This window comes from Ascidia mentula, chromosome 1, assembly GCF_947561715.1.
Source record: "Ascidia mentula chromosome 1, kaAscMent1.1, whole genome shotgun sequence".
In the NCBI taxonomy this organism is placed as follows: Eukaryota; Metazoa; Chordata; class Ascidiacea; order Phlebobranchia; family Ascidiidae; genus Ascidia; species Ascidia mentula.
In genome coordinates this window covers 20,309,508-20,334,568 of record NC_138566.1, presented here as the reverse complement: position 1 = coordinate 20,334,568, position 25,061 = coordinate 20,309,508, and the positions used below count along the sequence as shown (strand labels likewise).

At 40.2% G+C, this 25,061-nt stretch overlaps 4 protein-coding genes across 8 annotated transcripts; 2 read left to right on the top strand and 2 right to left on the bottom strand.

The window, feature by feature from the left end:
• Positions 1-7,604: 7,604 nt before the first annotated feature.
• Positions 7,605-8,735, top strand: LOC145889245 (uncharacterized). The gene has a single exon (XM_082980159.1). The coding sequence runs from the start codon at positions 7,605-7,607 to the stop codon at positions 8,733-8,735; it is 1,131 nt and encodes a 376-aa protein (XP_082836285.1).
• A 1,556-nt stretch (positions 8,736-10,291) lies between these two features.
• Positions 10,292-20,224, top strand: LOC145893247 (DDB1- and CUL4-associated factor 1-like). Of its 4 annotated transcripts, none has more exons than XM_082982069.1 (30): positions 10,292-10,484; positions 10,567-10,643; positions 10,750-10,964; positions 11,073-11,210; positions 11,270-11,664; positions 11,725-11,828; positions 11,931-12,076; positions 12,136-12,285; positions 12,353-12,484; positions 12,592-12,728; positions 12,788-12,893; positions 12,951-13,091; positions 13,236-13,393; positions 13,534-13,642; positions 13,807-13,926; positions 13,987-14,058; positions 14,132-14,291; positions 14,358-14,413; positions 14,585-14,767; positions 15,052-15,180; positions 16,140-16,399; positions 16,560-16,767; positions 17,066-17,277; positions 17,401-17,485; positions 17,638-17,877; positions 18,155-18,248; positions 18,662-18,840; positions 19,120-19,195; positions 19,444-19,647; positions 20,014-20,224. In XM_082982069.1, exons 1-30 carry the CDS (start codon positions 10,378-10,380, stop codon positions 20,022-20,024), a joined length of 4,404 nt encoding a protein of 1,467 aa, XP_082838195.1. In that variant the 5' UTR covers positions 10,292-10,377; the 3' UTR covers positions 20,025-20,224. The 4 variants fall into 4 exon arrangements, with proteins under 4 accessions (XP_082838195.1, XP_082838194.1, XP_082838193.1 ...); XM_082982068.1 differs by having other exon boundaries at positions 20,011-20,224; XM_082982067.1 differs by having other exon boundaries at positions 19,444-19,671.
• A 77-nt stretch (positions 20,225-20,301) lies between these two features.
• Positions 20,302-21,898, bottom strand: LOC145901679 (homeobox protein Hox-D4a-like). Of its 2 annotated transcripts, none has more exons than XM_082989441.1 (6): positions 21,789-21,898; positions 21,561-21,729; positions 21,042-21,118; positions 20,868-20,967; positions 20,582-20,730; positions 20,302-20,402 (listed from the first exon to the last, which is right to left on the bottom strand). In XM_082989441.1, exons 2-6 carry the CDS (start codon positions 21,676-21,678, stop codon positions 20,349-20,351), a joined length of 498 nt encoding a protein of 165 aa, XP_082845567.1. In that variant the 5' UTR covers positions 21,679-21,729; positions 21,789-21,898; the 3' UTR covers positions 20,302-20,348. The 2 variants fall into 2 exon arrangements, with proteins under 2 accessions (XP_082845567.1, XP_082845574.1); XM_082989448.1 differs by having other exon boundaries at positions 20,874-20,967.
• An 89-nt stretch (positions 21,899-21,987) lies between these two features.
• Positions 21,988-24,723, bottom strand: LOC145901670 (dol-P-Glc:Glc(2)Man(9)GlcNAc(2)-PP-Dol alpha-1,2-glucosyltransferase B-like). The gene is made up of 4 exons (XM_082989431.1): positions 24,501-24,723; positions 23,838-24,032; positions 23,430-23,749; positions 21,988-23,361 (listed from the first exon to the last, which is right to left on the bottom strand). Exons 1-4 carry the CDS (start codon positions 24,636-24,638, stop codon positions 22,623-22,625), a joined length of 1,392 nt encoding a protein of 463 aa, XP_082845557.1. The 5' UTR covers positions 24,639-24,723; the 3' UTR covers positions 21,988-22,622.
• Positions 24,724-25,061: the final 338 nt, after the last annotated feature.

Sequence of the window (25,061 nt, the reverse complement as noted above, 5' to 3'; positions counted from 1 at the left end):
CTGCTCGAAAACGGTAGCGAGGCCCGCTTTGTTGTTACCTCCTTTGCTATTTGTTTAAGTCATTAAGCGGTGACTAATGGAAAGAGCTGGGCGTAGGAACATCGAGGCGGGCGTTCCACCTGTCGTTTGCGTGCGGAGGCCGGTACAAGTCGAGGGTTGGGCAGGTCTACGACAAAGCCACGCCCATCTGAATATCACTCTGTGTCAACGCACGATCGGTCAAGCCAATAGGTTACGCCGTTTTTTTCACACACGCAATGTGGAGATATCGCTGTAGGTTTTCAATTTATCAACTAGCCAACGTTTTGTGGAAACGACATGCATTGCAAAGCATGACTTGTGGAAATCTACAGCCACATCACCGCAAGCGAAATTCGTACAAGGTTTCCACCATTTTTGGCAAAACACCTGCGCGGATATAATGTAAAAACCAGACTCCGTGTGGCAACCACCGACAAAACCAAACACCTCAAGCTCCTCACTTCGCATATTTGTGAACTGCAGCTGCCACAGCCCAGTTATTTCCTTGTTTCCACCTGCTTAGTCATCGGAAGTTAAATCTGATATCTTGATACTAAAACCCCTTATTGAAGCGAGGTGTTGGAAGATGATGGATGACTGCAATACGAGACAAGAAAGCAAGCCGCGGGGAGCTTTTTTTGTTGCCAACACCTCACGGTTGGCCTCGCACGCCACTTTGCGGTCGGTGTATATTTTCAAGTAGTGTTTGCAGCAAACTCAATCTTGGAAGCTGAACCTAATGGTTCAAGATGAGAAACAAATACTGGGTACGTCGTTCTAGCGAAAAACGCGTATCTATCCATGCGTGTACATTTCAACTGAACCACCCACGGATTGCCAACGGCCTTGCAGGCAAAGCTAACAAAATCCCTCACACCCAAAGACAAGCTGCCAAAATCGCTACAGTAAAGGCTTAGACGGGGCACCAACTGTCCCGGGGCCAGAGTTCATCGCACAAAGGAGGTCACATGGAAAGTTTCGACATTCCGAGAACAAATCCTGACAGATCGAATCGCTTCGCCTGCGCAGGGCATCTCGCGTGTGGCCGTGAAATGACGCCCGGAGGTGTGGACGCAGAAACAACAAGACCTTCGCCTCTCGTTTTTACACCTGCCTCATGTCTCTGGCTGCCGAGCTGTCAAGGTCACAGACGTCAAACACAAACATTTTGCCCAAAACCTGATTTGCTGACGCAACAACGCCACGTTTAAGGCGCTCTGACAAATGCGCCGAAACCTAGAAATTTCTGCAAGATTGATGGCTGAACACAAAAAGCTAAAACCGCGACAACACGTTATTACGGCGTTAGGGCAACATGTTGTCGGGGCAAACAACACCAAAAAGTCGAGCGAAAAAGTTTGCTTTCGCACACGCGGCCACCAATATTTGCGCAGAAGGTCCGTAGGCCGTCAATCACGCTTTTCAGTTGTCAAACTGGGCGTCGTACCGTCTTGCACGTGTCAATGCGCCGCTCCCATACAACCCGACGAGTATTACAGCTTATGCGCGTCGCCGCGAGACTTACAATTGCGGCCCCTCAAGGTCAACGGACAAGCAAGCGTCTATGTAAACTGTTGTATTGTCACGAATCGGAAAAAAATATGATTTCGGGCGCCAACAAAACGCCGGAGATGTCTGAGGATCTGCCTTTTGTGAGTATTGCGTTTATAACTTGGTATCCGACTTCGGCGCCTCTTGGAGTTGTAAACTTGTCATTGGCATAGCTTTCGGTCAACTCGCAACGATTATTGTAGGCGGCGCTTGTAACCTTTAGGCTTTCTGAATTGTAGAGCAGTGGGAATTGAGATCTTAATGTCGATTTACCGTGTCATGTGTCAAATTTCCCATACGTTAGGATGAATGGTGTTTGCCTAGCGATAATTTCATTTTTAGTAAGTCATGACATTCGTCTGAGAGGAAGACGTGGCCTTTATGGTTTAAAATGGCAAATCCTGTTTGCGTCGCCTTGTGTCGGTCACATGCCATCAGAGCATGTATAAAGCTCAAGTCCTGGTGAAGGGCAAAGCCAGTCATTCCGCAAAGGCGTCCCGTGGTGTATTGACCGTCAGGGCGCTTCTACAAATTGGGTTAAGTCGGTTCAAAATCCCGTCGTAGTTTCCGGATCGTCGCAATTGCACATCCCGCGTGTGGACACAAGGGAAGAAAACTATTTGCGCACAAATCTTGTCATTGGCTTAACTTATTGCACAGAGCGCTGCAGATGGATTATTTTGCGCTCACTGTCGTAAGTTTCGCACTTAACCCGATGCCCCTGTTGTGTGGAATCAAAATCGTGCCATCCCGTACTGCCTGGATCACGGTTTAACAAGTACATATTACAGCACACTGCGAGCTGGCCACGGGGTTATTTGCTGGTCGGCCGATGCGACGCAGAATTACCGTAAATGAGGTCGATTGCGTTATCTAGCAGCAATCACGAACAAACGCAAACCACTTTGATGTCTTAGGGCACACGCCAAAAGATACCGCACCAGGAGTAAGTCAATGAATCCAAAGGCAAAGGCTTAAACAAGTGCGGCCTAAAAACATTGAAAATCTCGCCGCAAAAGGGCGAAACAGATGGCCGATCGTGTAATGAGCTCGCAGTGATCAGATAAGGCCGAACAAGATTGTATCAGTTCGAGCTCGTTTCGTGGGACACACCGCTTATTCTGACAGGTAGCTTTGTGTAACAACTAGATCGGCGAACACCAATCACCAGGGGACAGACGCGTTGTGAAAAATACTCGCGAAAGGCGGCTCCTTCGCTTGAGGGGACAGTTAGAGATACGCGCGATAACTTTTATTCCCCCCTCATACGTGCAGCGGAGTTTCGGAGCTTGCTCGGGCGGTCATAAATCAAGTCCGCGAACCTTCCCAATACACTGCATTACACGCGACGAACTGATAACAACGTTTTACAACAATCCGTCCTACATACGATGTGATTCGTTTTGTGCACACGAAAATGTACTGCACTTGCTCTAAAGTTGAGTTACATTAACTTACTTTTGTGATGTCGTATCCTTTGTCATGCACGGTTATCGAAACTCCACCGGAATCCATAATGCTTTCAATATTCCTAACATCTTCTTGTTCTCGAAGTTTAACTTTTAGGGAAAAAACCTCTTCTTGAAGTTCCCTCGCTCGCTCTCGCAATTCCTCCATCACGTTAATATTGCCAACAAAAACGGAGTGCTTTGTAGTAGCTTTAAATCTTCCTTCAACATACGCCGACTGCCCAACTTGGGAGTCATATGGGCACACGGTCAAGTGTAATCTGGTGTCACGGAGTTGTCCAATTAACTGACAGCCGTTTTCGTGGTTCCAGCACCGGGTCGTAAGCTTTCCAATCAACGCGTTAAGTGGCTGAACTTGGTTGAGATCAGATGCAGTGATGTGACCAGAGCAATCACATGGACACGAGTTGTTCTTGAAGATCCAAGGCTTAACACAAGCGGAACAGAAGACGTGGCCACATGGAATCGCCAGAGGATTGTCCAACACTTGCTTGCATATCCAACATAAGAATGAGTCGTCTATTCCTTCAACGAACAAGTGCAGAGGAAAGCCCATTTTTAAAACACCAATGACATGTGGTTCAACTACACGATTCTGGGGACTACAAGTTCCACAATTAGTCAACATACCTTTCTGCCACACTTTCTTACTTTTAATATACACATGACTATAATACCTTCAAGATGAACACACCGCTAATATCTGACCACAGCTAGTAAGTGACCAGTAACACACCTCCCTATCTAGCTATGTAACTATAAACATATCATCGAGTCACAACAGCAGCAAGAGCAGCTACTTGCGGTAGGGGGTGGCACACACTTCATGCGGACACAAGTCACCCGCACAATGGGGACTTGCAGCCGCGTTGCACAGAAAAAAGGGCGTTCGGGATTTCGATACAGGAACGACGCATCGTCGCCGTGCAAGTCTCGCGCTATGAAGTTCCACTCGTTGCAAGACACTCCATTCTTTGCTTGTTTGCTTATAGCTCGCGTGGCCTCATTTGCTGCATTGTCTTTGCGCTAATCTTGCCCAGCTTGCCTCTCATGCATTGAAATGAATTTGGGTGAGCGTCCATCGGTGTCAAAGTAAAATTGGCAAGGACCACGTGATGATCGTTTTCTAATGAAAGGTTTTCGGAAACGAGCAAAGGTTGAAACATGGCAAATTCGGCCATGCATCTTTCTAATGATTGTTTGGAAAAATACAGATTTGTTGTATGCAGATCTGTACCACCAACTTAGGTTTTATTCAATCTTTAAATATTATCACGTATAAAATTTAACGAACTACACAAGCATATCTATTTGAAATCATTTTTCTTTACTCAACTGGAAAAGGAATTCAGAATGCAATAAAATTGTAATATTGTTTAAGTTTTTTTTGGATCCACGCAGCACTTTATACAGTAAGACGTTGCAAAATAAGCTTTTCACATAGACTATAGTTATTTTGCACAAACTTAGATTAATTATTATTTCAACAACAATGTTTGTTTGCGTTGGCATTGCTGCGATCTTCACACCTTACACCCATATGACTTCACTGACTCTTACATAAGGTTTTATGGCGCAGACCTGTTTGTTTTGTTTTTATGTCAGCAAAGCTTTTAAGATAACATGTTACGAAAATAACATGACAATATCTTCGCAGCGAAATACCAGCACAACACGTCAGTCTTGTGAAAAACTTGAATATCCCTTTAATCTGATTACGAGATAATCGAAAAGTAAAATTCATTTGTTTTTACAACTGTTACATGCAAAGAGCTTATCTGCGCTTAAACTACATGCGACACAGAGCAAGTTTTAAAACTAACTCTCGTCACTATGTGGTGTTGTAAAAATGGAGCATGGAAAAAAACGCGCGAAGTCAAATCAGTTGACATGAAGAATAAGCGAAAATAATTAATGGCGACCTTGGTCTCGTTAAAGTAGCTGTAAATTTATGTTCTTGACAACACACAGTAGATAAATGACTGAAAACAGCAATTAAAATTTCCAGAGATATAAATAGCCGACTTTCACGTAAGAAATCCAATCACGCCCTTCCCATGTTGTTTTTCGTAATCGCATTAATCTGATCAAACGCTTGTCAGAGGCAAAACATTACCGTGGCCTCAGCATGACTATGCGGGTCATACAGAAAGGACACATCAACGTTCTTTACAGATTATGGCCATCGACTAGTCGCCGCAAACCGATGAGAGTTAATCGTCGTGTTTGTTTGCAATGTCCACAAAACGCACCGTGCCGAGAGTGGACAGATGCCTACACGTAAGAAGGGTCATGAACTTGTGGACTTGACACTTGCGGTGCCACCAAATGGCGCCTTTATGTTGGATCGACAAATTTTGAAAATTAAACTTGCTTTTGTTACGTCACAGTTGATTACGTCCTCAAGAAACATGGCCATCGTCAAATGGGTAATACAAACTAACATGAGACGATTGGAAAGCTTTTACCTCAAGTTATAACCTCCACTCCGCGCGTTACTGTGTTTAGAGTCTTACAACATGCAACACTGAAATTATATTTCTCAAACCTCGTTGTTCTGGGTTTTTCCGCTTTTCAACAACAGCGAGTGCAAGATTTTTATCAAAATTATAATATTATGTTTTACCATACCAGCGAACCAAGTGTGTTGTTTACAATCATTGAGCTGCTCACCGCATCACATGTTATTGCGTTTTTGCTAATGCTGAGTTTTACTTCTCGTTTCAAGAACTGATCTTCTGACACAAAAATTAACGCGGATTGTTTTAGAACTTACGTTTCGTCTGTAACGCGTCGAAACGTTATCCTGATAAATACATTTATTTTTCTTTTTACTACCAGAAAAATTCCCCGCATATTTAGAAAAGGTTTGTCATTTGTGAGGTATGAGAAACAAATGTTTCGTGTGTTCCGACAATTCTTCAAATGTAAATAACATAACACTTAAAACGCAAGTCAGTGCTCAAAATTACTCAATAAAAACTAAAATACAAAACCCCGCTGGTCAGTTTGCTGTGGTGGAATCTTGGATAAAAGAAAGCCTTTTTTAATTGAACAAAAGCGGATAATTTAATGTTGGTTCCCTGGCAAATTTCCTTTAACCATGCCTCATTGTGGATACACAGGCAATTAAGCAAATAACATGGAGCGCAATTCAAGTGATAAACTATGACTTTCTTTTTGCGTGAAATCGTTTGTTAAAATTACGGCGAATGACATTTATAAATTTGTGCGTCAGGTGACGCCAGAGAGCTGGGACGAAATCTCATGCGTTTCTTTTTCTCATGTAGATTTAGAAGTGCTTTGTTGTATCACGCAAATATGTACGGCGTTCAACAGAATAGAAGTTTGACGTTACAGTACAGCAGATACTATCAGTTAGCTTCACTCTATTTCAAGTTCACAAGAATCGCTTGGTTAAGAATGTACAGTGAAAAAGACGAATATCTTGAATTCAGCAATACGATTTGTGTGATCAAGCAAGGAATTTTAGTTAGAAATAGAAGCAAATTTGTGTCTCAGTGTGTCTTCTGCATGCTTCAAAGATAGGCAGGATTAAGATTAATAGAACTACTTTTTAAAAGTTAATTTGTTAAGACATATAAATATTGCATAGTTCAAAAAGGTAAATTACTTTGACACATAAAGTAAATTCAAAAAAAGCAGCAGGAGTTTGTATGGATTTACGTTTCTTGGCAACTTTTTGAGCAATGGTTTTCTCACCGTTTTACTTGAGTAAAATGAAGTGTCTTAGAAGTTTAACAAGGCATCACCCCACAATATAGTGACCACGTTACCGTTTCCACTAAACGTAAATAAGCAATAAAAAATTATCGTAAGCGTATTTCCCAGGATAAATATAATTCGCATTTGAAGCTGTATTACAAGATCCGATGCCATTGGGACAAAAATGTTTAATGTGAAACGAACGGGGAAATGCAAGCGACCAATCATAAACTTAACAGCCGTTAAATTAACGAGATCATCGTAAAATTGCCGCGTGACATCTTTAAAATCCTAGATCGACGAGTAGATTGGGGAATTCAGCCGGGGCGGAGAACAGTGCGGCACCCGAGGCCCTTTGGACGTTTTAGACAGTCCCCTTCGATCGCAATGTAACTAATACTTAAGAGCGATGCAGAGCGGATGAAGCGGCTGGTAGGCAGTTACGAGGGGAATTATAGATCTGTTTACAGGCGTCGCATAATTAGAAGTGCTGCGTCGTTGCACTTGCGCCCCCTTCGTCCGTTCTCAGATGTTCCATCAACGAGCTACAGTTCCATTAACTTGCCCGACAAGAAATTGGTGCCTTGACCGTGACACCTGCCGTTGACATACCCTTTAATGTGCAAACACTCCCATGAACCCCTTAGGGCTATATGCTCTAGGATCATGTTTCTTTTTGTGCTTAAACAAAGATTGAATTATTTACGCATTGAGAGCTTGAATAAGAAAAAACAAATTATCTTCTTCCAGGTACCTTTGGCAAGTCTTGTAGTCCGATGGAAGTGTATTGAGCTTGATCGCTTATTTCTTCAACCTGAATGTGCAAGCTGAACAAAGATGCTGGTCACCGAACCATTGCGGGAATATGATTCTAGCTACGATTCGACGGAAAACGCCTCATTCAGAACATCCCCAGCTGCCTCCTCGTCAAGATCTCCTTCCAAATCATCAGCCACCATATCGAATTACAGCTCTTCGTGCAGTTCGTCATCTTCTCCTATCAATGGTATCGATGCACAACAATATTACAACGTAGATAGCGGGGATGGAATGCAACTTCCACCCTTTCCAGCATCAGCGAATAATGTTTTTCCACTGTCAAAGGGAAAATCACCAAGTTCGTCCGCACACAGTGGCTTCGGTCAATACATGAGCATGGCGGAGAACAACGCTGATTGCAAAGTTAAAACAGAAGCTATGATGAACAACCAGCAAGCATACGACATTACCCCTCCGCACACATCTCAGGATGTTGATTTCTTTGGCAAAGGTTTTACAGACGCACAATATGATCCTGTGCGACAACAATGTCAGCAAACACAACAGCCCACAACTCCCCGCAAAAGCTATGAACATGTGACTGACAAGGAGTTGCGCAAGAAACTAAAGAATCGCGAGTCCGCGCAGGCAGCCCGAGATCGCAAGAAGGCGAAGATGCTCAGTCTGGAAAGGCAGATCGCGGAACTACTCGAACGCAACCGTCTCGTAGAAATGGAAAACCACAAACTACGCGCAAGGATACACCAAATGGAGGCTGAGTCGTATTGGAGGATCACTAAGCAGGACTCTGGACGCGGAAACGTTGATGCAAATACTGCTCAAGGCTATACAGGAACGTTACAACAACAAAATTATCCAGGAGCTAGTACACAATATGAAAAACACAGAGATTTCCAGCAAAACTGTAGTTATACGAACACGTATATTGGAACACATCCGAATGCAATGCAAGTGGGAAATGAGCCAGTTAATCAAGTTGACAGAAATAGTTTTCACATCATCAACAATTTGCCTACGGAAACGCAAGTTGCTGACGATTTCAGCCCCACTTTCTCCCATAATATTTGGGACACGGATGTTGTATCTGGGATTGCAAATGAAAATCAGACTTATGTTGCAAATTGCGCCTTCACGCCAACACCAACGTCATTACACCACACTTCATCAACCGAAGGCGTTTTGGGTTAAAAAACGATTGTGACGTCGACAAGTCTTGTGTGCTATGACCCAACATTCTTACAGCACATTAGTTATCAAGTAGTTATAGTAAAGGGACATAATTCCTGTTGGACAAGCTTCAAAACCTGTTTGGCTTTAGAAATCATTGCTTGCTACTCGAGGTGTTCTTTTCTAGAGTATCCCCCTCTCTCTTTCTCTTTTATTGCATTACAGGATTATTAAATGCGATTGCCCTCAAGCTATTATACATGCAGATAATGAAAACTACGTCCTATATGTCTTGTAGAATCTTCTACTTTTTCCATGTGCCTCTCTATTTTTATATTTATGCGAAGTTTCGCGTGTCCTTCCTGCCCTTGTTTATTTTTATCAGTTCAGTGATTGATAATGTATTGACTGTTTGAACTTGAAATACAGCTCACCCATGTCCACAGATTGATGATTTCTTTTGCAAAGATTACTAAGAAAGACTGTCATTAACCGTTCATAACAGTATATATTTGTGGTGCATTGCTATAAGTTATAACTTATAACAAATAGCTCTCATAACGATGGTACAAGCCAAAAGGTGCAATACATAATTCCATAATGACCATGCAAGCGATTTGTTGCGGGAGAGTTGCTCAAAAGTGTGGCCCAATGTATTCAGTGAACAGATGGACAAGAACTGACTGCAGTCAATGTGCTCAAAAACCACTGAACTCATAGAAAAAGTTAAAGATACAAAGCCAGCTGGCTACCGCGGTATAACACTAATAAGCTTACAAAAATATTGCGCAATGATTGAGATGTTGCATTACCTGGAATGTAGCAGAAAACTCAATCAGCACATATGTAAGAACAGAGAAAAAGTTTTTGTACATTTAGAACATGCGTGTGAAGCACACAAATAAAATAGTTTGCCCCTTTTTAAAAATTACCAAAGCAAGTGCTCTGTCCAGACCGTGTAGATTACTACTTTTCCTGTTTATGGAACAAATTTATTTGGATAAACTTCAAAATGAAACGACCATAAACTTGATTGGAACACCAACTGGACTTGTTTTGCAAGGTTGAGTTTACACATGGGCGGATTATGGGGGCGCAGGGGACTAGTCCTCTCAAATAATTTAGTTGGTGAGGATATAATACGATTTGTTTCCCCAAAAATCCATAATTTTGAATGTTAATTGTTTTAATTTACTGGAATATTGAAAGTCGCCTTGATCGGATCAATGAATTATTTGATGTATTTGCGCGGAAATGTTTGGACTTCGGACGAATAATTCCTAATTTTATATTTGCGGTAGTGTTGTTGACAATGGGACACTTGTCGCCTGAAAAACGTGCACAATTTACTTCTTTATTTCATGATTGCCCTCCCCCTCCAATAATTTACCCGGATCTATCTCCTTCACTGAGCATACAAACCACTGCAGTTTTTCGCGTCACGAAGCTACGTGATAATATTATGTTGCGACGAGCGGCACGAGACACAGCACGCGACACACAAACAACATGCGACACTTCTTGCGATTTCTTTCATGGTTTTGTTTACTTTTACTTATTTCTACACTTTCAGGTTGTTTAATGTCTATGTTTTTATATTGTTTTGTTCTATAACATTAACTTAGTTGTTGTGAAGACGAAAATAGTGATCCCAAGTTGGACTATGTCGTTTTCGGCTGAGGACTGCAAAAACGAAATAATTACTTTTTTGGAGGAATGGACTAAGCAACATTCGGAGAGTGGTTATGATCCAATTCCTTTTTTAACCAAGTAAGGTTTTCACACACTTGTAATACCACTGTATTTTAAACTTGTCTTGTCCAGCTGTTGTAAATTTGATATTTTATTAAAGGTTATCTGTGAAGTTTGAACATGAAGCAGAAGAATTTCAGAAACAAGATCCCGATCCATTTGATGATCGGCATCCAGGTAGGCTTTACCTAACTCATCTTAAGTAATAATTGTTGGTCTTTTCATGAGAATGTTTTTTCTGAATGTTACCGATTTTACCAATAAACTATTCATATGGTTTCAGCGTACACAATGCCATCATGTAAGTTTGGGAAGCTGCTAAAGGCACTAACAAAACAGGATGCATTCATGGAAGAGCTTGTCAATAACTACCTAAAGTCAAGGAATAGGGGTAGTCAACAAAAAGGAAAACACTGTACCACGCTACAAGAAGCCGCTGCCAGATGCCTTTTGGCACTGATGCCTGGTTTGGATGCATATAGCTTGTTCAGCAACAATGTAATATTATGTTTTAGTTGCAATTAAATTTTACAAATCATTGTTTTTAACATTACTATTCCAAAACTTGTTTTTGTCACCTAATGGTTGACATAAATGTAATTGCAGACTGATATTCTTCCATTACTTTATGAATGGGCTTCAACTGAGCCCCAACCATTACAAACATATGCAGTTGGGATCTTGGCTTATGCTGTTGAAAACCAGGGCATCATTGCAGACCACCATTCAAAAAACATAACTCTGGTATGTAGATTACAAGGCTCAATAGGTTTAAAACATCTGAAAAATTGTTAATTTTTTAGGTTCCCATTTTGTTGACGCGACTGTGGAACTTAATTGAACCTGGAAAGTACCCAAAAGAAAATTACAGAAGTGTTGAAGCCCACAACTCTGCCAGTCAATTCAATGCACCGCAAACTTCCAAACCACATAAAAGATTTGAACACAGAAAAGTGATCATACCCCAAGACAACAGTAAAAAGAAAAGGAAGTTTTCAGGGGACTTTGCAGTGGAAGCAAAATCTCTTAGACTTGAGTGCAAATCACCAAGCAATGATGATAAGGGTAGCAGTGATAAAGAATTGTATTCCAAGGAAACAGGAGAATGCAGCTATTCCAGTGCTGGACTGTCCACACCTATTATAAATTATCCATTAGAATCTGAGTTGTTTGACACTGATGTGAGCAACAGTAGTTGGTAAGAATTGTTTTGGTGTCATTTTCAAATGAATTTTTTTTCTAATAATGGTTGTGTTAGGGTTGAAATGAAACCAGTTGTGATTGGATGCAGCTTCAGTCTTGCCCCGCCCTTGTCCAGAAACATATGTGAACGGTGTATCTTAAATTTCCTGAAACCACTTGGTAAAATGTTTGTTTGTGGCCTTTTGTATATTTTACCTTGAAATATGGTACTGGTAACATTACTTTAATATCAAAATAACATGTTTACCTTCTTGCATTCAGGTGAATATCAGGATTTACTTTCAATATTCTTGGAATTTCATGCCCTTGAATTAGTAAAACATTATCTAAGGAACAGCAACCACAATGATGGTCTTCTTACTTTTTCAGCTCTGAGATTTTTTGCATCGTTGTTATGTCACAATAAGGTAGGTTAAAACAACTCATGACACAAGTCCATTGATTGAAAATATAAACATTGTTTTAGATTACCACCGAGTTTATTGAAGATAATGGAATACAGCGCTTGTTATCTGTGCGTCGTCCCTCAATGGGAGCTACAGGAGTCTCGCTCTGTTTGTATTACTTGGCTTACAACCTCGATGCAATGGAACGTGTTTGTCACTTGCCCAACAAGGTATGATTCCCCCTGCTTGCACTAAATAGTATTTTTTGTAGTAAGTGAATTAATATTTTGAACTCAGATCTTGCATAGTCTGGTGAAGTACGCTACATGGTTACTCGAGTGCTCTCATGAGTCAGGAAGGTGTCATGCCGCCATGTTCTTCTCTATTTCTTTCCAGTTTCGTATGATTTTGAAACTCTTTGATCAGCATGTAAGGAAAACATTTATATTGTCTGCCTGGCTGCATCGAAAATTATGTCGTGTATTTATTTTCTGAGCCTGTAGAAAAGAACCAATTGAGAAATAATTATGTTACAGAATGGACTTCGATACCTCTTGAACATGATCAGCACTTTGCAAATAATTTCTCCTGAAGAGGGTCAGGAAGATGTGGATGAGGAAGACATGTTCACATGTAGACAAACTGCTCGAACTACCTGCACCACTATCAAAAAGTATACCAATTTTGGGTATATCACCTTTGACTACATCAACAACATTTATTTTTCTTCAGATATCTAGAAACACATTTAATGAGTCAAGTTGCTACTGTCAAGTTGGCAGTTCAGCCTAAAGCATCAAATATGTTTCAAGTCATTTCAGATCGCACAGCAAAAAAGGTCTTTGTAAATAATCAGAAAACTTTTGTTTGTTTTCAACAAAACTTATGTTTGTAGTTTCGTGATTTTGATCATGAAGCAGTGCTGGAAAGTTTGAATTTTCTGTTAGATTTGGAAGACCAAAACACTTCGTGCCTCAGCAACTGGCCAGTAATTCATAACTTCGTGAAACTTGATGGAGTCAGATTACTGCTTAAGGTAATGCGATAAACCTGTGTAAGGTTACTTAAGTTGCACCAAATCTTGCCACCAACAGCTAATATAACTTACAACCCTTTTTTCAGTGTTTAAAAGCACCAAACTAATTTAGTATAGTTACAGATAAATATTCACCGTTTTCAGGTTATTGCACTTGCATGTGACTGGTCTGGTTATAATGGAAGAGCTGACATTGTAAGGACGGCTCTTGACTGCCTTGCAGTCGTTTCAATTTCACCCAAAGTGCAATCTCAGTTATGTGAGAAAGTTAATCTACCCAACAATGAGGAAAGTGGTATCAGGTGTGTTGACAAACTCTTCAATGTGTATTCATACGACGAATTGTTCACAAAAATACTTTTTGTCGTCACAAAAAATCCTTTTCTCCCTTCTGTTTGTAAACATTAATCATTAATAAAAGTCTTTTATTCTTATTCTAAAGTATCATCCTTGGTGTTGCTGAAGGAGAAGGTTACTTAGGGGCAGAGGCAGAAGCACAAAAATCTGCATTGGCAGTAGTAATAAACTGTGTGTGTGGTCCCCAATACAAGGTAAAGGCTAAAAATTGTTATAGTATCACAAAGGAACAATGGGCAGAATTTGTATTTGCTTCATATGTAACTTGTATATTTTCATGGTATTTTTGAGATAAAATGGAAAATTCATATGAAATATTTGTGTAAAAATTTAAAATGTTACTGGTCGACTCCAATAGTTTGATGGTGCAATGGCTAAAATGGTCAACCAGAATCCACAAACCAAACTCATAGCAAAGTCGGTGGATGAAGTTCGCAGGAGGATGTGGGAGTGTGTGAAAATGAACAACGGAATTAGGGTACAAATTTATTCATTGTTAATTCTTTACAAAAACTCCAATATTAACTGTTCGTGACAGATCCTATCCCAACTTCTGATGATAACTCAGCCACCAAACCACGCGGATGCGATCAGAATGCTCACGTGCAAGGTGGGTACAGTTGTCCTGAAAATACCATACAACAAACTCATTCCGCTTATAAAATGGATTTTTTTATTCCTAGGCATTATGCGGCCTCACCAGGTGCGAGTCTGCAAAACAAATCATATCCAAGTTGCCCAACTTCAACAACGGCCAAATCCAATTCCTCACGCGCGCACCAGTCATGCAGGATCGTCGCAAGCAGCATTCTCGCTTCTGTAAGCTGATAGAAGAGCTCACAGGTACTGTGGATGCTTTCAAATCGCATTGCTTTCCGCATAGAGACACATCATTGCTTGTATTTTTAGCGCGCATCACTGGAAAACCCAGCTCCGTGTTCATGGACTTGGATAGCATGCTAAAGGTAATCTGCTTGAAGAATGCTAAACAAATGCAATCAGTTTGTAAGTGTATGTAACGGCTTCAGCCTTACAGGAAAACGATTGTGGTATGTTAGTATTGCAATGCAAAGGTGCTGAACGAGGAAGAAAAGGTGCTTACCGGATCCATTAATCACACTATTGCATATATACAGGCTCACATCGTGTCCCAGACTGTGATACGTTTTGACAATCGGGAATTGCTGCAAATGATTCACCAACACCTCAACTGGTCGGGTCTCCATCAGTCTGCTACGATCCTTGCCCGCGAAGCAGCTCTGCATGTTCCAACTACAACCTGCACTGGAGTTTTTCATACACCCAAGAACTCCAAAACGGTACGTCTCAACGCTAACTACAAGAATAACGAATCTAATCCGCAGATCGATAAGCGTTTCGCTTTATAAACGGTTGTGTCACGTATGAAATGAAAAATGTGCATGAAAATTTCAATGGCAAATGATTCTGCTTTAAAATAAAAATTTATCTCTGACGTTGATCACATTTCACTTTTATCAGTCTTGCGACTGAAAAAAATCCGTTTGCTATAATTCGTTATAAACTAAAATAAACAAGGTGCCGATTTCAGGGTATTATTGAACAATGTAATTGTTCTTTGCAGCCGCTAAGTGGCGCTGGTGACGCGTCTCCTTTCGGCAGAAGAATCTCGTTCACTCGCGGTAATCAAGCAATGGGGAATACTCCATCCCTTCCTCATTACTCCACGATTCTACACACACCAACACCTACGGTTTGTATCCCGTTTTTAGTCGTTTTTGTAAATATATCCATCTGTAGAGCGACTGCCAGTTTCCGGCGCATTCCACATTCTGAGCAAGTCGCAACAAACAACGTATTAAATGCATTTAGTTGCCGAGAAGTCTTTTTAATCCTAATGTTGTGGTCTACTTGCCAATGCTAATATTATTAGTAACATAACTAACGGTTTTGTAAATCTTTAATATGAACAGAATAGCCAATACAGTGCTGAAAAACTTCATGTAAACGTTTCGATTGTTACTACAACCATTATCAATACAAACGAAGGCGGATCGGCAAAAATGGTACGGTGAAGTTGGGAAGTTCTAGAAAAAGGCGGGGAATTAAATAAGCGCAATAGTTAAGAATGGAGCCGAACGGAGTTGCCTGTGGTAGTGATAGGTAAAAACAATTAAGGGCACTGTGCACGATAAAGAAAATAGATAAATAAAAAGAATAAAAATTAAAAAAACATTATAAAATACACGGTTTATATATCAAAAAGTCGTAGTGGCATAGTTTCCAAGAAAGATAAGCGCCGCTTTCCTTCAATCTGTCCAAGGATGGTTGGGTTATTAAAGTCGATCCTGTGTGACGGATTTGACACAAGATGTTGACAAACCTCCGACGACGGGCTCGTCATATGCTCTTTGAGTCTCGTGATGAGGTTGCGTCAATCGAACAATCGAAACGTTTACATGAAGTTTTCCAGCACTGTATTGGCTATTCTGTTCATATTAAATATTATTAGTGTTTTCACAAACTGTTTTTTTAATTTTGAGTTCATTGTTATATCTTTGTTAAACGTGCCGTATCAGTCTAAAATTTGCACCTACACCTGATGAAGCGAGGGGAACTCGCGAAAGCTAGTGTACACTTTGTAATACAAAAGTCAGTCTTTTGCAAAAGAGTGTCTAATCAAGAGAAGTTAGTTGTTATATCTTGTCACAGAAATGTAAGATCAAGATCAGAGGAGAAAGCGCCAGTGATTCTTGGCCTCCTGCGACTGACTCCCAACGATGTCGACTTTCAACTAGCGGCAAAGTTACGGTGGTACAACCTGGAATGGTGGATGTGTTCCAAGAACAATCTGACAAGCGGTCCACTTCTCCAAAACCCAACCTGAGTACAATCGTTGCTGATTATTTGAAGAATCAACATTCCCTATGCAAGAATCCTGTGGTTACTGTTCCGGAGTTTTCCCTGAATAGGTGAGCGATGAAGTGTTTTTTTGGGTGCTTGAGAAAACATTTAATAAATCCCCCACTGTGTGGGAACCTAAATTATCACGCAAAATTATATTTAACATAAACTTGTACTTCTTTCCATCAATGTCTAGTCCAGTACTTTCAAGCTTATTTCTTCCCTCAGAAAGCATTACTGCCCGGAGCCCAGGTATCGAATCGAAGCTCCACTAAACGTGGCGTCTCGTTGTATGAGGAGAGAAGTTGCACCGAGGTTCGGTGGTTTGGGTGGTTCGGCGTGTGATCGTCAGTTCGTTTACAGCAGATTCCGACCCAGTATCATGTTCCGTTCGCCGGAGGAAGATGGGATGCCTTACACATGCTGTGCTTTCACGGTGCGCTTATTTGATTGTTCCATCTGAAATATATTTGTCTCGTTTGGAAGTTAAGATGTGTTTGCGGGATAATTTAAACCACTTTAAGTGCAGGATTTTATATCTGGCCTGTTCCCTCCATACTCACGTTTCAGTTTTAATTAAAAAATTACATGTGTGTCCGGTGATAACAGTTCCAAGAGAATGAATTATAGTTGTCAAACTGGTTGGGTTGTAGACCACACGAAAATCCTAAAAAATTTAATTATTCTTTTCCAGCGTGATATAAACAAATCAAACTTTTGGATATATTTCACAGCCGGACGACAACAGCATGATCCTCGGAAACTATCAGGGCGATCTTGGCATTCGAAGTCTCCACTCTGACCAAGACCGGGTGTTCGAAGGTTGTTCAAGTTCCCCCATCGTCAAAGTGGAGGCGGCAAGAGATGGAAGAAGGGTCCTGTTTGTCGCAACCGGCATCTGGCGTAACGAATGCGGCGTTTTCGACTTGGAAAAGTTGGAGCTGAGGTACCGACAATGGTCTCTTTAATTAAATGCTGTTAGTAATTAAACGGATACGGTTCCAGATGCTATGTGATGTGTAGTTACGGTTGTCCTTCCAATTAATTTTTGCATTTATTTTCTTTGCAGTTCGACGTATGAAGGTGCGAGTTACGCCGAGTTTTCGAAAAAACTCCAGGATCGGGTTGTTGGCACCAAAAAGTCGACTGCAATGGTAAAACATTTCGACTTAAATATCATTTACAAACCATAGCAAATACTTACATTCTTATAGAAGTTTCGAAGGCGAAATTTACATGCCTCAGCACGTTTACATTTGCTTTACTGTTACAAAAGCTAACAACTTTTTACGAAATCCGTGGGCAGATATACGACGCACAGAGTGGACGCAAAATCCAAACTTTCGAGCGCAATGAGCTTGCCAGTCACTACAACCACAACAAAGCAACCTTTTCTTACGACGACGAGCTTATTTTATGTGACGGAATGTTGTGGGATGTTCGGATGAGCGGTGATCGACCGATCCACAAGTTCGACAAGTTTAGTGATAATGTGTCGGGAGTGTTTCACCCCCATGGCCTCGAAGTGATCATCAACACAGAAATCGTATCCTTTTGGTTGTTGCAATTGGGGCGTTTTTGTTGTTTTGAAGGGTCCTTATTGGCATTTTATTTTTAAATAGTGATCGTGAAATAATAGTTTTGAATTTTGCTGAATGCAAAGAAAAACAAGAGTTGGACACGGGATACTAGTCTTAAAAATCAAACTTTTTAAACATAAACAGCAAAAGAAAAGAGTGCAAGTGCACAAATGGACTGGTGAAAATGTTTAAGCTTCAATCCAATGTAGCGAACATTTTCCTCAACGCGACTTTTTCAAACAGTGGGATTTGCGTAATTACCACTTGCTGGATACCGAGCCTTCCCTCGAAGGTTGCACAATTAAATTCAACAGCAACGGAACTGTTTTGTTTGCAGGTAAAACATATGAACACTTTTACCTTAAATCTAACGACTTTGCAGGGCTAGTATTAGTAAAGTTTCAGATAAATGTTTGCACAAAACAATGTGAAAAAATATGTGTATAGAATCCATTGGTGGAATAACATTATTTTAACATAAAAATTGCTTAACATTATTTTTCTATGTGTGTACTTATTCAGACTTTGCGTCAACGCAACTTAACCGCTTGTTTCTGTTTTACACCTTTGGCCGTTACAGAAAGCCTAATTATTAGGCGCATTAGATTTTTCTGAATAAACAACAAGTGTGCTATCCTATGACCGTGTCTTCGAACTCGTATATACACAAGTACTATTAGAAGCAAAGTATATTACTGCGCCACTTCTTGAGACCTATGGAAACATTAATCGTTACTACCCTGTTTGTAGCTCAGACTGCGAGCCACTTCGACATGGAGGATTACGACTTTGATAAATTCACGTCGAATTCCAGAACATTCCAAACGTTAGACGCTTTACAATATTGTCCACTCAGCGTCACCGACACAAAACACGTGATCAACGACTTTGCAATAGATGGAAAAGACAGCAACATTGCCATCATTGAGGTGCAAAATAGGGCTTTTTAACTGCTAGTGTTGTAAGCTAATTTTTGATTTAACTTGTGTTTGGTACGTATATAGCTGCACTATTTCAAATGTATTATGTGTGAGTTTAAACTTGGCCTTATTTTGGTAAACGATGTTATTCTTTAAGTTCGAAATCAAACAATAATTTTTCCTCGTCGAAAGAAACAACTTTAAAAAGGCTCAACTAAATCCCAGCCATTGTTTTATTGTTGCTGACTCCGCATCCTGTTTCATTCTCATGCAAATTTATTTCCGCAGCGGCATTCGACTGACCCTGACTGGGACCAACCTTCGCTCAGCCTTTGTAGATTGTATGAGATTGGACGAACAAGAGGTAAGTAACGGCAAGCATTCAAACCCTTGTGCCAGAAATCCAATACCAGTATGTGACGAATATGAACTGAATTCATAAAACCAAACAGAATAAGCTGATTAGGAAATCATTCATACTTTTCTATTGCGCCAAGGAAGGCTCGCCCAAGTGCGAAGGCTTTTACTTGACTGTCATTAGGTTACATTGCTTACACCGTAGCCTGTCTCAAACGATTCCTTTTTTAAAATTAACTTAATATTGTTTCACAGGCGTAGATGATGACGAGGAAGATGAAGATGACAACGTCCTTGGCGAGGACGACGAAGATGGTAACGATGACGACGACGATGATGATGATGATGACGACGACGACCAGGACGACGATGGAAGCATCAGCTTGTCGGGTTCAAGTTTCAGTGGATTCTCTCCTAATTGGTCTTCGTTGGAGGGATCAGACCATGCAGCATCGGATGGTTGGTCCACTATGTCTGAGCAAGGTCATTTGGTTCCTAGCTTAAATCTTTTAGAGGTGTTTGCTGGTAGATTTTACACCGGTGTGGGTTGGTAACAAACGTAACTTTCGCTTATTTGTGTCTGTAAAGTTGATCTTCCTGATTTACTTTTACTAACACAGTAGTTTCCAAAATCTGGACTAGATATTTGATTTAGATGCTATTTTACAAATAAAAGTATCATGTACTCATGTATGTGAATATCGGGCTGTTTTTAGCTCTTCTTATTCTGTTTTCTGTATAATTCTTCGATTCGTATGCTAAAAATAATATGCCTAGTTTTAATCCGTCCCATTAGAATATTTAAATGTTTTTTTTTTGTAGAAGACTGGAATTAGATGGAATGACATCCTCAAGCACATTTTTGTGTGGCGGCAAGCTGTAAATTTGCCCGACTATTGTTTGTAGGGGCTCGGCACGACACGGTGGGAGATTGTGGAATATGGGAGGTGATCAGTATCGAGTCGGCCGATGGCCATTTTTTTGCATTGTTTTTACTACCGAAAGCGGACAAGATCTTAATGAAATAAACACTTCAATATGTCCTCGTGTATTTTCAGCACATGCAGTATTACAGGAAAGCATCTGTGGCGCAAAGTCGAGGAGAATTTGATTTTGCTTGTAGAGGAATCTCATGCGAGTTGCCGGTGTTGCTTTCTCGGTCATGTTCTCTCACGCTTTAATTTCATTCGTCGGTTTTGAAACCAAACCTTTATCTGAATAGAACGGATGAGATGTATAAGAGATCACATAAATGTGTTGACCCCGAGCGAATCAAATCTACGTCAGACTTTAGAATTGTTTTTCCACAGTGAAATACCGACACAGATGTTTTTGATGTTTGTGTCATGAGGCAGGATTTTATACAAATTTGCGAGTTTAATTCAAAAAGTACCTGGCGTTCCGTGAGGTTCAGTTTTAGTGCGAGTTCGTATCTTCGCAATCTGGTGAGGTAATGGTTGTCCTCAAAATCCGCTTCCAGTTGCTGGATCTGCGATTGAGTGAACGACGTCCGTTCCTTCTTTCGCGTTTCTGTTGTTTTTTCTGAGAAATAAACAATTGTCCAGAACTAGCATGAAGCAAATGCATGGCACATTACAGCCCGTGGTTGGACTTCCTTTGAAGTAAGAGGAAGTTAATATCATATCAAATGTAAATATACAGCCAAGCAAAATACTGACCCGGGCCTGGGGATGATGTGGATGTTATACACGGTACCTGGCTATCTGGACCGTGTTGAACTTCATTTCCAATCTCTTGCCAACATTTATCCGATCCCACCTTCAAATAAACCCGCAGAGAAATTACCAACTATTTGTAGTTCTTTTTGCTAAAAGGTGAAGTAGTTTTCTCACTTGGTAATTCGCCTGAGTTTGATGGTCGTCATACAGGAAAGGTGGTGAAAAACAATCGAAGTTTGATCTGTACGAACCTAAAGTGTAGATGTTGCTATTCAATGCCGAAAGTTTCTATTAAATACCTTTTTGGACGCACGGATATCTTTCAGAATTTGATACTAATTCTATCCTTTTAACATTTTCGATGCGAATTCTATGAAAAAAGAATTTTCGCTTCCGATGCATTTCGGTTTTAGAAAGTGGATTAATTATCTGATCAAAACAGTGATTGCCCTATACCTACACCAATAAAAATATCCCGAACGTACGGAAACTACGGCACCGACAAAGTGGACTCAATCGATGTGATATTGATACGAAAATCCACTTTTGCTTAGCTATGGCAAATACCTCCTAAATGCTGCAGGTTACTGCAATGATCACCGTATTGCAAGACACGAATACGACGAGACCAAATTCAAAGCTGGGACGAGCATTGCGAAATCAGATTTGCCAAACGAGGAAAAAACGGCTCACCTGCTCCCAGCATATGTGGATTCGGCTCGTATACCTGCTGACATGTCGCTCCCAAACATTCGCCACTTATACAACAACTCTGGGTGGGATAGAACGGTGTGGGGCCGGCGTCGCACATTCTACTTTCTAGTGTTTTAAGAATCTCGTCGCATATCTCTCTGACTATGAACTATGAATGTAAGTCAGTTGGCTTCCGAACTTCTATACTGAACTGAAAAGCGAACTTACGAAAGTATCTGGCGCCCAGTGTTAGTGGCGACGTACGGGAAAAAGAGGCCGACAACTGTGGATGTAGGTGACAGCGTGACAGGGCCTGACCGATTCTTGACGAACAAGCGTTTGACTGCCGACTGTGAAATGGTCCACGAAACATTGTCGGTGCAAGTTTGTATATTCTTCATACACACACACATGCAAAACAATGGTTGAATAGTTTCGGATGTATTTTTACAGAATAGAAAACGCACGTTGTAATATAGCAGTATAAGCGGTTAAAATCATGAGGGAGTGCAAACAGATGGCGCCGGAGTTGTTTACAAATGGGCAGGGAAACAAAGTGAGCAACGTTAATACGTTGGCATGCGTTTTTCTGATTTGTCAGTGAACGACGTAGGTACAGTCATAAAATTACATATGCAATAGCGGGGTATATCAAAGACTTAGGGTTAATTGTCACGTGACTTCCGTTAAATTTACAATGTAATAGCATGATGCTGTTATAAGATTCAATAGCACGAACAAAGCAAAGCAATTGTGTATAGGTAGGGAATTGTTTATAAGTGCACACATACAGAAAAACGCAATGATCGCCTTGACAAGGCCTGAATCAATTTAGAAAGACTTTGGTGCACAGTTTGAAGATTACAACAATCACACATACTACAACTGCACCACATTTACTGATGGACATTTTCACCAACACAGTTAAATTTTTGTAAACGTGTTTAGTTAAATGTGTAAAAACAAAACTGCATCCAAATTCGTTACTTCAATTGCACAAACTTGATATTATTTTGTTCGTACGTATCAGCTTTGTTAGCAGTATGTGCAATAATTAATGCATTACCAAATGATGTGTTGCATACCTGGTGCATCTGACCATGTAAAGGTTTTTTGCACAAACACGAGGATGGTAAAAGCATTTACAGAAATATGCAATAAAATCTCAAAGAGCAAAGTTAGGTTGGTTTGCCTCTGTATGTGCAAACGAACAAGAATAAATGGCAAGATGAAGTAGCGGAACTCTAAAAGCTTTTGCGGAACAACCACTAGAGTGATGCACAAAGCAAGCACGGCCTTCCATAGAAATGTGTACTCATGTGACATGCTATCACATATACTCCAAGCAGAATAAATGTAAATTGGAATCAGGCCATACCTAAAAAAAGGTCTTCTCAAGAACCAACGCCACAAATAAAATACATAGTGCCTGTTGTCTGCCAGCATGTAAGGGTGCTCATAGGAGTGGTATATCATGACATAAATGCAAACAATAACAAGTAATGCAAACCCCACTCCATGTTTCTTGACTGTAGATATAAAGTTTTTAATTTTATCAAGTGTGATTAAAATTGGTGACATAAAAAACAGTGTAAAACCACAGAAGTACAAGAGCTGTGCCAAGTGCACCACAGACTTGTGACTACTTCTGTCACCAACAACAATTCCATTGTTCAGATACACGAACAGGGCGAACACACCAATCACAACTGCATATGGCCACACCAATGTGGCAATGGTAAGTAAGTGTTCCAACACCAACAGATATCTCACCACAAATAACATGACTTTGGCAAGAAACCTGTGATAAAAGACAAGAAACATTTGTCAGGTAAAAAAAATTAACAGATATAGTATATTTTCACTTACCTGGCAAGCTTATCCTTCACCTCAGGTGAAGTTTTAATTTTTTCCATTTCTGACAGGTCATCAATATGTTTGGCAATAATAGTTCCAGCCATAAACACAGTCCAAATGACATTACTTTGTCTGAACAGTATAGACAAGACAGATACTCCACATGCTACCTTGTGCTTACCCTTGAGGCAACACAAATAGCCTGCAAGCACCAAAGCTGTGGACCCAGGCTCAGTGTAATACAAAAATGAGTAAAAGTATAATAGGGGAAATGTTCCAATGACCAATGCAGAGAGTTTTTGATTTGTTTCACTCTTCACTTTATCACCTTCCTACAAAAAACGACATAAAAAGAAAATCCTGTTGCACCATATTTTGTTGAGGAAATTTTGCAACAAAGCAAAGTTAAACTTTTCAAACCTTTGATTTTTCGCTTTGAATTTGTATTTCCTTGAAGATAAGAAATGAAATGACGACAACCAATGTGTTGTAGGCAACATTCAAGAACCTCAAGCCCCATACACTACATGCAGTTTTTATAAATAATGATGGAATCAGCGACACAATAAATGATCCTATGTACATCCCAGGTAGTGTTGTTATTTTTGGATCCCACTGCCAAACAAAGATACAGGTTAGTATGTCCAGTTCCTTAAATAGATAACAATCTAAATAATCTACATTCAAGGCCAGCCACGAATTGTGTTCACCTGTACCTTGGAAAATTATGTTGTTGGTTATAATTTGTTGAAAACAGACAGAACCCAATGCAAAATTTTGCTTTTTGTGCAGTTTGTGATTCATTACAAACCATGAACCTCCCATAAACTAACATTGAAGGCATAGCAATTTAAAAACATCACTGTATGCACATTTAGCAGTGTTCAAGACTCTGCTTAAGCATTAAAGGATATGACCAATGTAACTTGATGGGCAGGAAGATATGTCTGAAGTACACAGGGGAGGGTCAGCTGTTAAACCTAACTAAAGGTGCCAGAAGTGTTTGTTTAACGTAACGTACGCAAAGCAGAACAGTCAGTTATTCTTGTAAACAACACTGGTTGCCACATTTAACATTCTTACTTCCAAAAAGTTTCCGCTGCAAATCTTTTGAGCTTGAGGTACGTGGAATATTTCATCAATGAATGGAGTTGGTTGTGCATCGTATACAACTTGGAATAAAACCGCTGTAACCGTCGCGTATGCAGCAATTATCAACATTATGATTACTTAAAGCTAAAGCTGAATACTACAAAATTTGCTTTGAAACTATCTCAAACCTGCACAAACGCGCACAACACAATGGGCTGCGAGCAGAATGGCTACGTCCTGCCAGGTGACATCCGCCGCCTGTCAATCAAGCAAGCGATAGAAATGTTAGTCGTAGTCAGTGGTAAAATATTTTTAAATTTAATATGGATTTTCTATTCACTTAAGAAAATAACAAATAGTGCTTTTTTAAACTTCAAAAGTGAATCCTGAGGTGTAGTGCTGAAAGTAAGCCGAAACAACGAAAGATTTTTTGCCGGAACGTTGTTTGTTCCGGTAAGATTTCAACGTCTGATGTTCCAAATAGTCATGATAACTTAAATTTAGTAAATTTATTTACTTATTTAAAAAATCTCATGTAGTATACGTAAGCAC